At 41.9% G+C, this 14,669-nt stretch overlaps 1 protein-coding gene across 6 annotated transcripts in view; it reads right to left on the minus strand.

Moving 5' to 3' along the window:
- pde4d (phosphodiesterase 4D, cAMP-specific) overlaps positions 1 to 14,669 on the minus strand; it is a 255,572-nt gene that overhangs the window by 35,827 nt on the left and 205,076 nt on the right. Inside the window, exon 1 of one of the 6 annotated variants that reach the window (XM_050050740.1) lies at positions 12,103 to 12,740. The exons of the other annotated variants lie outside the window; for them this stretch is intronic. Within the exon in view, the coding sequence (XP_049906697.1) occupies positions 12,103 to 12,167 (65 nt within the window). The 5' untranslated portion in view covers positions 12,168 to 12,740. Of the gene's footprint in view, positions 1 to 12,102; positions 12,741 to 14,669 lie in introns of those variants that run through there. 6 annotated transcript variants of the gene reach the window in all.

The raw sequence follows: 14,669 nt of genomic DNA on the forward strand, positions 1-14,669 counted from the left end.
CGAGACCCAGCATTTGGGAAATGGGGTTAAAGGAAATGCTAGTACAATTGCTCTATGGGCCTGTGGATGCAGACGGTCTGGGAAATTTTACATCAGGAGGTTGTACTTTTTTTGGCGTCATTCACCACTGAGCAACTTTTACAGCAAGAAAAAGAGAGTGGAGAGACTGGAGACATTACATTGCAGCAAACTCAAAACATCAGTAATTTAACTTTATGAATGAGCACTTTTGTTCCCAGACTTAAGAAGGATGAGGAGTTCTCGAGAAAACTGCGAGCAGCAATACTAGAGGCCGAGCAATCTGCCCATTCTGAACAGGCACTGCTATAGTTTAGTGGGTCGCAGTCCAAAAGTGGGTCGTGCTTAGACAATGACGCCACCTGAAATGATGCCGCTTCTTAAGGCTTTTTACATACAGATTCTTAAACACGTGCACACCATGCATGAATGAATAAATTAACTCCTGTCTTTAACAGACTGTACTTGTGGCTGTGTGACGTGGCTCGACTGTCCATGTCTAAATAAATCACAAGCTCTCTACGAAAATATTAATTATCATTAACATTAGAGGTCTCAATGACTTCAGAGCTTACTCACATATCGACTCACGTGAGTACTTTTTCCATCGCAGCAGCATAGGCTCTGACATGAGTTTCCATATGTTGCTGTTAATTGGCCCATGAGATGTGAAAACATGACAAGCTATGCCTGCTCTGTAAGTGACGGCCGAGCACCCTACATTACTCATACACCGCCCGATGACGTATTTGCTCAAAGCATCATCGTTTAAAATTGTAATCAGCCACTGCTTGTTACCTGGCTGATTATAAGATGATTATAATTGGCACCAACAGTTCGAACTAATGCAGCAACAGTCGAAGCCATCTACATACAACCACAAGCGATACGCTTTGTTTAAACTCTGCACCGTCCCACAGGGAATACCTCTGCTCTAACAACGGCACTGACTCACAGTTTCTAAACCAGTGACACCATTTCCCAATGGGGTGTCACAGTGAGCTCCTTAGTCTCCTAGGTGATTGCTCGCCCAGGTGATGACTAACGCCTGTCACCAGGGATATCTGCCTCATCACTAAGGCTATCAAGCAATCCCATAATCCCATCTGGTGTGATGCTAAGTTCGGGGGGGGATTCCCTCAAGTGCGAACCATAATACCCACAAGGATGACGCCCCCTTTATCATCATCCTCACTGCAGAAACAACCACACATTTAATCCAATATCATCTACGACTTAGCCAGTACAGGACGGGATGTTTATGCATGGTTATGAATGAGAAAGAGCAGAGGATGTACTCAGAACGGAGTGCAACAGTAGGTACGTGTGTTACACAGTGTAGAAAGCACATTCCTATGCTGAAATAAAACTTCTGACTAACAAGGAAAACATTCCCTGTCATCACACAATGAAGAATGACTAACGACGCACCAGCATTCTTCCTGTTCTCCATCTCCAGCTTGTATGTTTTCTTCTGGGTATTTCACATCCTCAGCAACGGATGATTCACCGACCTAACAGGTGCAAGTTATTATCACTTTGAATTGTGGTCGCAGGTTTGATTTGCGGGCTGTGAAAATGTGGGAATTGTAGTCATGGTTTGGGGAAAAAGAAGTCATTTTGTTTCCTACATCTGAAACAAGGTTATCTCTGTGTATCTGAACATGTTTGACACAGCCACAGCGACACACAGGACATGCCGGGCATATTTTCCACAGCTAAATGGCTAAAGGCTCCGCTATCTCTGTGTGATCTCTGGGAGCAGCAGCAGCTAAGTGAGTGTGAGCTTTGGTTGTGGAATGGGATAGTTTGGCCGTCTGCCTGATGGCTGAGGGAAGGGCAACAGTATTGTCCTCTGAGCAGACTCTCACACACAGACAAGAGGTAATATGTGAGTTGCAACGACTCCAGCAACTTTTCTACACAGTTTGTCTTATCTTACACACATCAAACCAATCTCTATCGCTAAGCCTGCTCACTCCGTCTCTCTGTATATCATGTAAGATCAGAAGCACGTCAGTCTAAAACAATACCGTCCATACACTCACTCCTATCTAATCCACTCCACACCCTCTTATCACATCAAGAGATCTGTGTGTTTTCTTTCCTGCAGGTGTGAAACCACAAGTGACGTCTAAAACTGTCATTCCAGGGAACAGATCTCTCCATTTCCCAGCTGTTCTGTGTGATGAAGTGTAAGGGTGTGTGTGTCATGTTTGAGTACGAAACAGAGACAAAGATTACAGATCGAGAGATAACTAAAGTGCCGAAACATAACACCCAGCATATGTTTGACAAGTGATTCATTTTTTTCACACTTACTCCGACGTCACAGTCTACAGAGATTCTCAGCCAAACCCCTGACGCGTAACTCCACTCACAGCGTGTGTGCGAGAAGCGTGACTCCACAGACACACCCTCTTTGGGAATGATCTTCGTAACTAGTCAACTGAGGTATTGCACCAGCATTGACATCATGGTGGGAATGTGTGGCCTTTCTCCCCGCTATGACACAACACAGCGGCCCTCGATGAGCAAGCATGAGTTAAGAAAAATGCCAACAGCCGTGTGACCTTGTTGTAAGAATCAACAAAAAGCACGAGTACGACTCACATGGGGGATTACTGTGGACGTGGGAAGTAAATCCTGTATTACTGAGAGGCACAGACAAAAAGAAAGTACAGTTTACCCAAAAAGGGAGTGATCCAGAACTCAGATAAAGTTGGCAAGGAAGGAAATATTTGATGTACAAACACTGGATGGATGACGAAGAGCTCCTTTAGGCTGCTAAAGATATCCCATCTGCTGAATATCACTGCTAACAATATCCTCACACTCTTGTCTGTCATCAAGAAGTTTAAAGTCTCACCACTTTCTTTCTAGTGTTTAAACTTAATATATTGTAACCATGTCATTAAAGTGAACTTGTAAGAACAAGAAGCTGTACACTATACAGTGTTGTGTAAACTAATCAGTAATGGCTGGTGTAGACACATCTGCACTGGAGCAGCAAATTGCTCATATTTTGCACTAATATTCAATATTTAAACATATAACTAGTGCTAAAAATCAACTTATTAGATCCTTTACCAAAATAGCTTATGCGTATTTCAATTTACAAGTCACTCCCACTCACATTTTAACAGGCTAAAACTGTTTTGTTGAAATACTTTAGATCAGTCATGCCATGTATATCGATATATTGATAGAAATACTTAAAAAAAGAAGACACATACACAATATTTAATTTTAGTGACGTCTATAAACTGCAAAGCAAACTACACTGGCATCAGTAATCTATGCAGAGGATAAATATGAGAGAGAGACTAAACCATGAAATTCTGCAGACAGTAATATTTAGGTTATTACAGTATTATAGCAATAATTTCACATCAAAGTATAACCACATCTACTAGTGCAACTACATATGTGTATTTAGCTCCCAGCAAGATGGCTATTAACTTTGTATTGTAAAAATCGTCTGGGACAAACTTGTGATTTTGGATTTGGGTTGCTTTCATTGACATTAGCACTGATTTAAACCAATTTAAACCGGTTCCAGTACCTAAAATTCAGTGATGGTAACCAACGGTGCCTTCAATTTTACTGTAATAACAAGCTGCAGCGGTGATGTAGTAGATTGAAAAGCAATTTGGCTTCTCTGCTCTTTTCTAATCACACGTCTGCTTGTGCATGTGAGTCTGCTCGTCTAGCAGTGATTTTTGGCTATCACTTGAATAAAATAGAAAAGAAAATAGACCAGACACCAAAACTTTGGTAGCAGACAGGGACTGCAGTGATAGTTTTGGCTCCCTGACAAGCCAACGGAGCGGCCATGGAGCTCCGTGGCTGGTTTCCCAGCTTTGGGGGTGCTTCTGCCTCCTATCTGAAGTTAAATCCGACAGCTCTGTAAAGCTTTGTTGCCGGCCTTGGAGCTCTGGGGCTGGCTTCCAGACTTTGGAACACTTTGAGGCACTTTCGTCTCTTGCCTAAACCTGGCTTTCTGACTGAAGATGTGCACTTAGGTACCGAAATTTGGCACAGATGGAAATAGTACCCAATCCTATTTTGGACTACACACTTAAGAAACTTAACTTAAAATACAGGTATTCTTGCAGAGACAGTGTTTCACACAGGAGTAGGGTTTCATGCGCGAGGTCATGTTGCAGGGAAAAAAGAGGGAGTGTTTGTTGCTAGAAACCTCTGAGGTGAACTGTAACAGAGGAACTTCGGCACTGTAGTTGTGACGACACTGAGGTGGATGTAGGACGCTGCTGGGTCATATGTATGCCTAAGGACATCGCACAGCTTTTATTCTCTCTCTTTGTGTCTGTGGCTCTCCATCACTTCTGTCTCAATTTTATCTCTCCCTCTGTGTCTGTCTTTCCCTCTCTCTTTTCCTCTCACACACACACACGCACACACATATACACACCAAATGGCATAGATCAATGATTCATTCATTTTCAGCCCAGGGTCATTTGAGCAATTATAAACACCACAGGAGTTGACGTGACAGCACTGTGAAGAGACGTCCTGGAGAAAGAGGTCAGGGCATCAGTGTCTTTGATACATAATGATCTGAGGGGAGGATAGTGAGCCTCTGTTTTCCAGCCATCATTCAGAGTTTGTGGGCCAGAAAATGCATGACAATGCAAAAGACAATACATCATACAAGCATGATATTTTTGGTCTCTTCCCAAAGTGCGAACAGGCATTGAATATCTAAAAAAAAAAAGAGGCTGAAACTTTTTCTTTCACTAAAACTAGGACACAAATGTGGGAAAGATTATAAAAAAGTGGGCATCAACTGCAGTTACTGATGTGTGTGTGAAGAGTGTGCTGCGGTGTTGATCAGAACAGTGTTTTGAAGCAGGTAGACAGAGGGAAGATGACACTGGATTTATTTTAGAAAGCTCCGAGGACAAAGAGGGGAGCAAGCACGGGGGAAAGGACAGGGAGAGGCATGTCAGAGCTGTGTGTGTGTGTGTGTGTGTGTGAGAGAGAGCATTCAAGTGTCTGTATTTATGAGGAGTATGATCCCCCGCATGCATGAGGAGTATCAGTATGCGATCCTGAACAAATGTGTGGTAACCTTGACCATATTCGGTGGCAAAACAGTGACCCATGACTGAGGAAAACAAGAACACACAGACTGAAGATGACAGAGTTGGCACAGATGACGGATAAGATTCAGACATACTGCACGTAATGGAAAAGATGTGTCAGTTTGGTGATGTTTCACATCTACAGTGCCTCTGCTATAATAAAACAACACAGTGCAGCTGGACAACAAATCAGAGGAAAGTATTCTTATTTATATATTAAGGGGTGGACTCTGACTCGCGGTGTGCTCTCCAAGGAAAACAATGGATCCCAACTGAGACACAACAGGAGATAAGAACGAGCTCTCTTTCATGCTGACTTACTAACAAGACAGTCAGGTCAAAGATACTGAAACCGCCACATATATCACCAACTTACACCAGACAAATATATAATGTTATCATTATGGAAGTGAAATATGGGAGAACTGGCTGTATTCAAAACACGTACTACTGTGTCCTCAGACTCAAAATAACCAAATGAAATTAGGGAATCACTGTTTACAGGCACAGACAAGAGAGTCTCAGTTATGCTGCATACTTGACTGAAAATGTTCCAACGTGACCATGTTGTTGGGTGATTTTATTATATTAATGTGTTTACAGAATTGTAATCTGTGTACATGGAGTATTGTTTGGATCTAAAGTTTTTATTAAAGCATGTGAGCAGAGGCAGCTGTTGTTTATTTCACTCTGCAAAAACAGTCAGAAAAGTCAAGCGAGGTTTTAGACTTCAGCATCTTTTTTAGTACTGACCGAAATGTGTGTGTAGAGTCAAATATCTACATCAGAACTTTTTACAGTTTATTGACAACAATTAAACACTGTTGCATTATGGAGTTGAAATTTCTAAATAAATGTTTAAAAAAGGGTTAAGTCAAAAATATAATTACATTCCTAGATCTAATGTGCAGGAAAACAACTCATTTGACACTAGTATTGAGTTTCAGGTATCATGTGTTTCAAAAAAGTTAATTTAAAGTTCACGACACTGCTTCAGTTTACAGTAATCCAGCCTTAAAGATAATATAGACCAGCTACTGCAAGTGAAATGACCCTGACTTAGAATGAGTGAAAGGAAAGTCAAAAGACTGAAAATTTAGTTCTGCATCTTGTATATTTACAATGGCGTATTAGGGCCTGTAGGTAAAATTAAATAAACAAAAAAAAATAAAATAAGATAAAATAAAAAAATAAAAATAAAATAACATAACACAAAACAAAATAAAACAAAATAAATAAAATAAAATAAAATAAAATGAAATAGAATATAATAGAATAGAATAAATAAAATAAAATAAATCAAAACAAAATAAAATAAAATAAAACACAGCTGCGACAGGGAACCATATTGCTACACTTTGCAAGGGTGGATAAAGCTGACTTTTTTCTTGCAAATTTATGACTTCATAACCTTAGAGAATATTCAAGTCTTTTTGTTTGTTTGTTTTTTGTAAATTTGCGACTTTAATTTCAGAAAATATCTGAGTTTAGGCTCAAATTTTTTCATTATTACTTCCCCTCCTCTGTCTCCATATTTTTTTAACCTGCAGAACCCTAATATGCTGTTATATATATTTGAGAACGTGACCATCATTTTTTTTCTTTGCCTAAGCTTGCACAAACAAGAGTAAACCCAGTTTTGCAGCAGATGTGTCAAAGCAGCCAATTCAATCCCATTGTTTAATACTCTTTTCAACATCCCGTCCACAATATGGCTCCATAAGGCAACATGTTAGTGTTCATAAACCTCTTATTCTCAGCACTGTACACACTATCTTGTTGGAAACTTAACAGGAAAGCTGGCAGGGCCAAACAATACCTCGCCACCAGAAAACACAAGACACAGAAAAACACATTGTGAAGAGGCCAGCACCCACAGGGCAGTGAGGCCAAGCAGATAAGTGACTGACCGCTCACTGATAACCAAGACACGTTTTCCCTACCTGGCTTATATCCATACACACCCCTTCTTACTCACACGTTCACACATGAGAGGAAGCAGCCATGCTAACACACACACACACACACGTACTAAGTGAGATTAACACCTGCCAGGCAGCAAAAGCTGGCAAAATTGGTCTCTGGCAGATAAATCGATAAGGGCAGTGCCACACTGGCTGCTGAATTTCAAATTCTTTTTTATAGTGCAGCTTTCAATTCACATATTCTGAATCTGTACAGAGAGCTGTAGATTTGCACATCTCTTTCTTTCTCTGCTTCTGGTTTTTCTTGTCCTGTCAGGTAAAAGCAAAGTGAATCCTTCACTTGTGGTCGTGACACTACTTTAGTGCTCGCTGTCACTAAGCCATTCACAAAACTCAGTCAATCATAAAGACATTCAAAGAGGTCACCATGGCAATGCAGCGTCATCTCAGGTCACATGGTTCAAAGCCAAGCAAACCAGCTCTGCTTCTACATACATAGAGGTCCACTTAACTATGGACCTATTTTCAGTCCTATTCATCATCTCAGGTCTGAGTCACTAAAGGTCAAAGTTGGAAAACATGTTCGATAGCTTGCACGTTGTCAGGCCCTGTGAGAGGCCAGATAACCTCAACATTTATGGCCTGCATGAAACGCCAAGCTGAGACCCGACAAAAACCAGATGCAAACACTTGAGGTCAATGTCACACGTTCCACACTACTTCTCCACGCTTTATCTGAGCGCACCATAACATCATCCTGGGTTTTAAAGTGGAAAAGAGGTGCGACAAAAGATTTAGAGCTAACAGGATTTCATAAACATCCCCCAACCCTTGTCTTTAACCTTTCCCAAACTCAAGCTAGCATGCCGGTGAACACTCAAAAGTCTGCGCACACAGACCTGCATTTACACGGTTGGGTGGAGTGGGGTCTAAGTTTGGTCAAGCCAGGGGACACGTCACACACCCAGACCACGTCCTTCTCTTAAATACGTGAGCACACAAGCACTCATGCAAGCACACAAAGACACATACACAAGCATGCAGCTGAGAAACACACAGATACCTGAGAGAATTAGCCGACTCAGGAGGAAAACGCTCCCCTCCCTTTGCATTAAACGCGTACACACTGCACAAACACGCACACTCTAACACAAACAGCTGAATTATCACCTACAATTCAGGTGTTCTTTTCCACTATGAATCTTTTAAGCTCGGTGATGACAACTACGAAAGACAGAGCACTGTTGGGAATTAATGAAAGAAGCCTTGATTCAACAGTAAATAACAGAAGAGAGCAGGACAGATGGAGGAGGCTTTGTCCAGCTGAGCACTGCTTTTGGTAGTCATTCAAGAAGATGGCTCATACGAACCGAACACTGCCAGATTCTCAGCTTTTAACATGAGAAAAAGCTACATTTCACAGTCAGCTCTAACACGAATACAGCAATCAGCTGCTTACATGGATCAAAACGCTTGGGACAGAATCATTTCTATGCAAATGCTGTTTAAATAATTAGCTTAGAGTAATCACGTAGTCTGCCTACAGTGTTCATTTTGGGGGTTTCCGTTCATAACAAATGGAAAGCATTAAAACTAAGACTACTGTGTTCTTTTTTGTCTTTATTCCCATGATACTTGGCCTCACGGTAACCCGTCTGCTTCCAGCTGGCTACCTGACGCTGACGCTGCAAGAAGCAGACAGGAATGTTATTTTCTCTCGATGTGAAACGTAGTCTCCTTAAATAAAGTTTATGACAAACAGCACAAAAACAAGCCAACGATACAGCAGTGAAACTTAGTGTTCCTCAGGCAACCTTGTGGAGTCTATTCAAACAATTAGAAACAGTCATGGCTGCTTGTAATGGAGACAACAAAATGAGCACAAGCATGTGGGGTTGGAGGCACCCTTGTCAGGTGGTCAGGCTGCTCATGTAATGCCACCTTAAATTGGCCCTTGGTGAGGGGAATTTGAACAACACACAAGCTCTATTGAATATATACACAAAACACAAGCCCTATTGAATATATACACACAAGCTCTATTGACGTACTTTACTATATTATAATGTATTTGAACTATACAGTGCGGTAATTTAATTTGTACAGTATTTTGAAACAGCTGCCCTGTATTTTAAAACAGTCAATTATTTTTGTAAATAGTGAAAGTGTCCATTTTATTGGATCCAAACCAAGGATACATTACATTTATTTTATATTATTGTGTAGCAGATACATTAAAACTTAACATTTTATTAACATTTAGCATGTGCTCATGTTGAGGCACAAAAACAGGGTGTCTACAGGTATCAGACGGTTAAGTTAAGACCCTTTCAAAGACACCTTTAAACCAAATTTAGGACAGATTTTTGGACAAATCATGTTTTACTTATTCAAGCATCGCAAGCAAAAAGTATGTGGTCTTGTGCAGAGGTAAGTGTTATGTAGGAATATGGTTATTAGAGTGAGTTAAGTCGATCTACATTTTGCCAACAGGTAACTGCAAGTGTGAAGGAAAATGATGGTATACTTTAACATTGGAAGGCTTCACTAATTTCCACAAAACGAAATCAACAATGGATAAATGAAATTAGATAAAATGTTTGTAGCAGCTTAGACTTCACACATTCAAATTTAAGGGTCGGTCCCAATACTCACACTTCCCCTCAAAATTGGCCCTAGCCCTTGTTTTTGCACATTCCCGTGAAGGGCTAGGGTGTCCCAAACTTTAGGGAAGTGCTTTTCAGCCCTTAAAATCCCCACTTAATTTGAAGGGCCGTGCGATGCACGCTTACGAACCCATCTCAACTGAGGGGAAGATTGAAATTCCCAGGATGCATTGTGAAACTATCCAGCCAGGCGACTTTTCCAGGAAGATGGCAGCCTCCATGAGAAAGCCATGGCACAATTTTAAGTACTATTTTCGCAAATAAGCATGCAAAAATTCCAAAATATGTCGGAATGTGTTATGTTTCTGCATGTGCGTTGTTATCTGTAAGCGCTGAGTTAGAATATAGAATGCTTGAAAATCGCTAATTCACGATGTAGCCGACATGAATATTATATTATTATATTATATACAGAGTTCTCCGTGAAGCCTACGTCGACGATACGCTAATTTTTATGAAGTGGCGTCCCAATTCGTAGGTAAAATTCCCTACCTCTCAACACTACCCCTTCGTCATTGAGGGGAATCTATCTGGTGAGTGCACTTGACACCAAGGAGTAAGGTTAAGGGAAGAAAACTGGGATTGGCCCAAAAGACTATTAATGACTGTTAAGGCCTTATTGTTGTAACATTGACTTTAAGACATTTTAAGACTTTTTAAGAACCTGTAGACACCCTGAAAAAGCACTTGGTTATAGTTAGAAAAAGACCATGTTTTGGCTTAAAATACCGGGTTGTGGGGGCACAATTGCCACTGGAAAAACAGCAATGCCTTTGTAAAAAACAACAGCTTTAGTGGCACTATCCCAGCTGGAGAAGCAGCGATGGGTCCCTACAAAACACCCATGTTTGGGGGCTGAAAAGCTGCTGTAAAAACAGCAATGGGTCCTTAAAAAACACCCTCACGGGGCACCCAGTAGCTTGTATCTGGTAGAGCAGGTGGCCCATGTGCTAAGGCAGCAGTGGCCGCAGGTTGATTCAAACCCACAGCCCTTTACAATCAAGCTTTACAATCAAATAAAGGCAAAAAAACACTCTTGATTGAAGCCTTAATAGCTGCTGGAAACACAGCAATAGGTGCGATGTCTTACACTGGTGTCATGCCATCCACCATCCCCTCCATCTTCTGATGTCAAAGTTAGCTCATGTACTATGTCACTTTAGAAACACTGATATGGTACATATGACATGTGCAAATGTAACACACTCCTGGTTTGCAGAAATGTACAAGGCCAACAGTGGCAACTGTGCTGTAATAATCATCTGCTTATATCAATTTGACCCCAACAGACGTCATCACTATAAGCCATTTCCACTAAATCAGGTTTACGTGTAGCAACACTACGCTATACACCCTAAACCCACATCACGTACTGTCTTTGATCCGCGCCGCTCAGAGAACTACAAACCTCAAAGACCTAATTAATATATCTTCATTTCACAAGCGTCGATTTCCTGCTGGGGAGGCTGTGGAGCAGATTAATAAACTAACAATGTGAGAACACCGAGAACCCTGCAGAGAGGTCCAACAGGGTTCAAACACACGCTGCTGGGCAACCACCCTTCCCACCGCCACCCCACGAGCACTGTGTGTTTGTCCAGGGTTGTTCCGATCCATTTACAGCTCTGCCTCGGAGTGACACAATGGGAAAACTGTGAATATTAACTTCCCATGTTGAAGCTACAGGGCAGTTTCTTAGTTGGAAATGAGTGCTGACAGGCAAGGACAAGTCGAGACAGGAGGGGGAAGGAGACAAGAGGGGGAGGGAAGGGTGATTCGTGCCCCTGGCGTTGTGCTCTGCATCCTGCATTTATCTGGAGCCATGTGTAGACAGGAGAATGCATGGAGCGACACAACACATTCCTCCTTGCTGTTTTACAACCTTGTGTTTTAGACAACATCACTGAATAGACAGTGAGTTCTGATGAAAGCACACTGAGGGTCATCTCAACTGCAGCAAGTGTTATGTCCTCATTGAGATAAAGAACAAAATACACTGGAGCTCAGGAAAGAACAGATCTGATCTGACCACAGAACATGTCATGGGTTGCACAAAAAACAGAGGCAACCCTGTAACTGACATATCTACAGGGTACAGCAGGTTTTTGCAGCAAACCACAGCAGAGGCAGAGAAGTTTTGACTGACAAGGAGAGTGATGGCATTCGGGCGACAGTTGAAAGAGCCACAAACACACAAAGCACAGCAAGCCAACTGGGACAAATAAACAAAAAGGAATGACTTGGGACGCAGCCGGTGAGGCAGAAGAAAAGTATTTCAGAGAGCAATAAACATGGAGATGCAGAACAACAGAGCAAAACAATTGCACACACGACAGGATTAACATGAAAATGTAACCAGCAGGACAAAGTTATTCATCTATTTACCATATTCCCTCTGTGTTCTTCAATGAGCTGGTGGAGCGCGACCGTGGTTTAAGTATGATACTCATGGTCTGGCTTTTCCTCCCACATCACATCTGCAAACACACAGACCTGCTGGGCCACCTGGAGCCCACCGACCAGCCCACGGCTACGCTCACTGCTCTGAGTGATCCAGTGGGAGCTTCCTGCCCGTGGTGTCAGCTCAGCGGAGAGGTCAGGTTGAGACCAAACCTGTCCGATCAAACCCTCATTCCAAGATTAGTCCACACTGCTTCTCCTCTTCCTCCTCAAGCTCCGATCGTTTGACAGTGGCTGGTTATTCACCCTGCTCCCTCTCCCTGTCTCTCACTGTCACTCACTTGCACTTATCTTTCTTGCCAGATCAGCGTGTGATCTTCCTCTTTCCTAATCCAGCCATGCACACACACTCTGTGCCACTTTCTCACTCTGTTTCTCTCTTTTAAGTCCTCGTGTTTTTTTTCCCTGACTGCTAGAAATAAGATCTCCTCTTCCTCCCCCTCCTCCTTCCTTACTTCTGTCTCTCCTGCTCTCTTTCTACAACTGAGTCCCCCTGTCTTTGACTGACACGGCTCTCCTGCGCTCTCTCTGTCTCTGTCTCTCTGCTTCCCTGAGCTGCAGCTTGGGTATGTCTGGAGTGGGAGGAGTTGTTGTGGTAGTAGTAATTCCTTGAAGGGCGGGACTTGTATCCCCACAGCAATCCTAACAATCGTCTCAAGTGTCAATCACTCTGCTGCCACAGTAACCTAAAACCAACAGCTAAAGCATGTCAATGATCCGGAGAGAGTGTGCAAAGACAGTGTTGGCTGGGTTTCATCGTTCCAATGGGAGAAGCAATAAATTGAGAAAACCAGGGAAATGCTTTTCTGGCAGCTACTACTAAAACTCCAGTAAACATGGGATGAGTGTGTACTGGCAGACAGTAGCATTATTGAAATTGAGAATAACATGTGTGGGAGGGAAAATATGTGAAAGAAATAAAGACAAAATTATTTTTTTGACTGAAGAATGACCATGAATAAACATGCCAAATTACAGACAAGCAGCATGTTTTCTTTGCCAGGGATATGTGCATCATTTTAGCTTCTAACTTGTTCATAATATATCTCTGTATAACGTTTGTGTATGCAGATAACTTCTTCTAGTTCTCAATTTATAAATTCTCCACATGAACACAGGCACACACAGGTTTTCTGTCACGTTAAACCTCTGATGAAAGCCACTGTGGCTAAAATGCGTCACAAAGTCTGACATCCTTTTTAAACCCCTCTGTGCCTGCCCTCTGCACAAACAGCTTTAAAAACACAAGAGAAGAGGCCCCAAGAAAGCGCAGCATTGAGATACAGCGCATATCTTCCCCCAGCAGCCACAAACCTTCATTAACTGCATGGAGTCAGGAGTTGTGTGAACTGAATCTATCTCGGCACTCTCTTCAAAGACATTATATCCCACTTTATCAAAATGATTTTACGTCTTATCACACCCAAGATGGAGTAGGCTATTTTGGTTTGATTGTGATTTTTAATCCACATTAATAAAAACCAAAAATAACATCAGCAGCGCCTTGCTGGCTATAAAATGGAATCATCAGTGCGTTACTATCTGTGAAATAGCTTTGAGCGTGGAGCTCAGATGGCATCGTCTGCTGTCAGAGTTGTGGGCAAAGGAGCTAACACTTGGCATTCCACCAGGCAGACAGGTATGGCAACTGTCGGGAATGTCAATCACACATGAATGAGAAAACCCGAGCAGTCTTCTCCACCTTTGTATGCACTCAGTGTTTGTCATGTGTGTGTGTGTGTGTGTAGCTTGCCATATATTGGAGGATCACAATGGAAATGAGACATGCAACAGCCATTTAAGTAAAACACACAGAAAGAAACAAGTATAGCGAGATGTAAAAGTCAACACAGTGTGCTTGTGCTATTTCAGTATGGCGCACGACATGAAACATTCCCATGCAGACACATAAAGGTTGTTTTGCTTTCAAACATTATCCTGTGCTGGTGCTGCAGACAATTATTTCTGACTTTTAGTAGTTCTCTGTGTTGCAGTTATCTTTGGGGATGAAGTGAAAACACAGCACCAGATCAGCAAACACAGTTAAAAGTAGGACACAAATATTGCTGCATCGGTATACCCTCAGAATTAGGACAGCTTCTCGAAATCATTATGGAAAGATATAGTGCCACTTATTTTAAGTTACTATTAAAGTGTCTCAAGTTGGGTTTCCATATAAATGTAGCACAAATTTTAACTGAATGTTCAGAAAATCCAGTCTGTGCTTCCCAATCATGACTGTTACCCAGATATTGGGAGTTGGTTGATCGAGATAAGCAGTTGGTGGCGCTAAATCTCCAGTCAGGTGCCACGGCAACAGCAGGAGGCACAAAAAGATGATGTCATTAAAGGAGTGCCAGTGAAAAAACTCAAACAAAGGACAACAATAGATAACAGGTTTGGGCTGTGTATACCAGGGTATTTAGAAATACCTATCAAAAATACAGACCCTCAGCTTTCTATTAAACTCATACAGAGAGGCAGTATTGAGG

The sequence above is a fragment of the Epinephelus moara genome, chromosome 8 (genome assembly GCF_006386435.1).
Source record: "Epinephelus moara isolate mb chromosome 8, YSFRI_EMoa_1.0, whole genome shotgun sequence".
Classification (NCBI taxonomy): Eukaryota; Metazoa; Chordata; class Actinopteri; order Perciformes; family Serranidae; genus Epinephelus; species Epinephelus moara.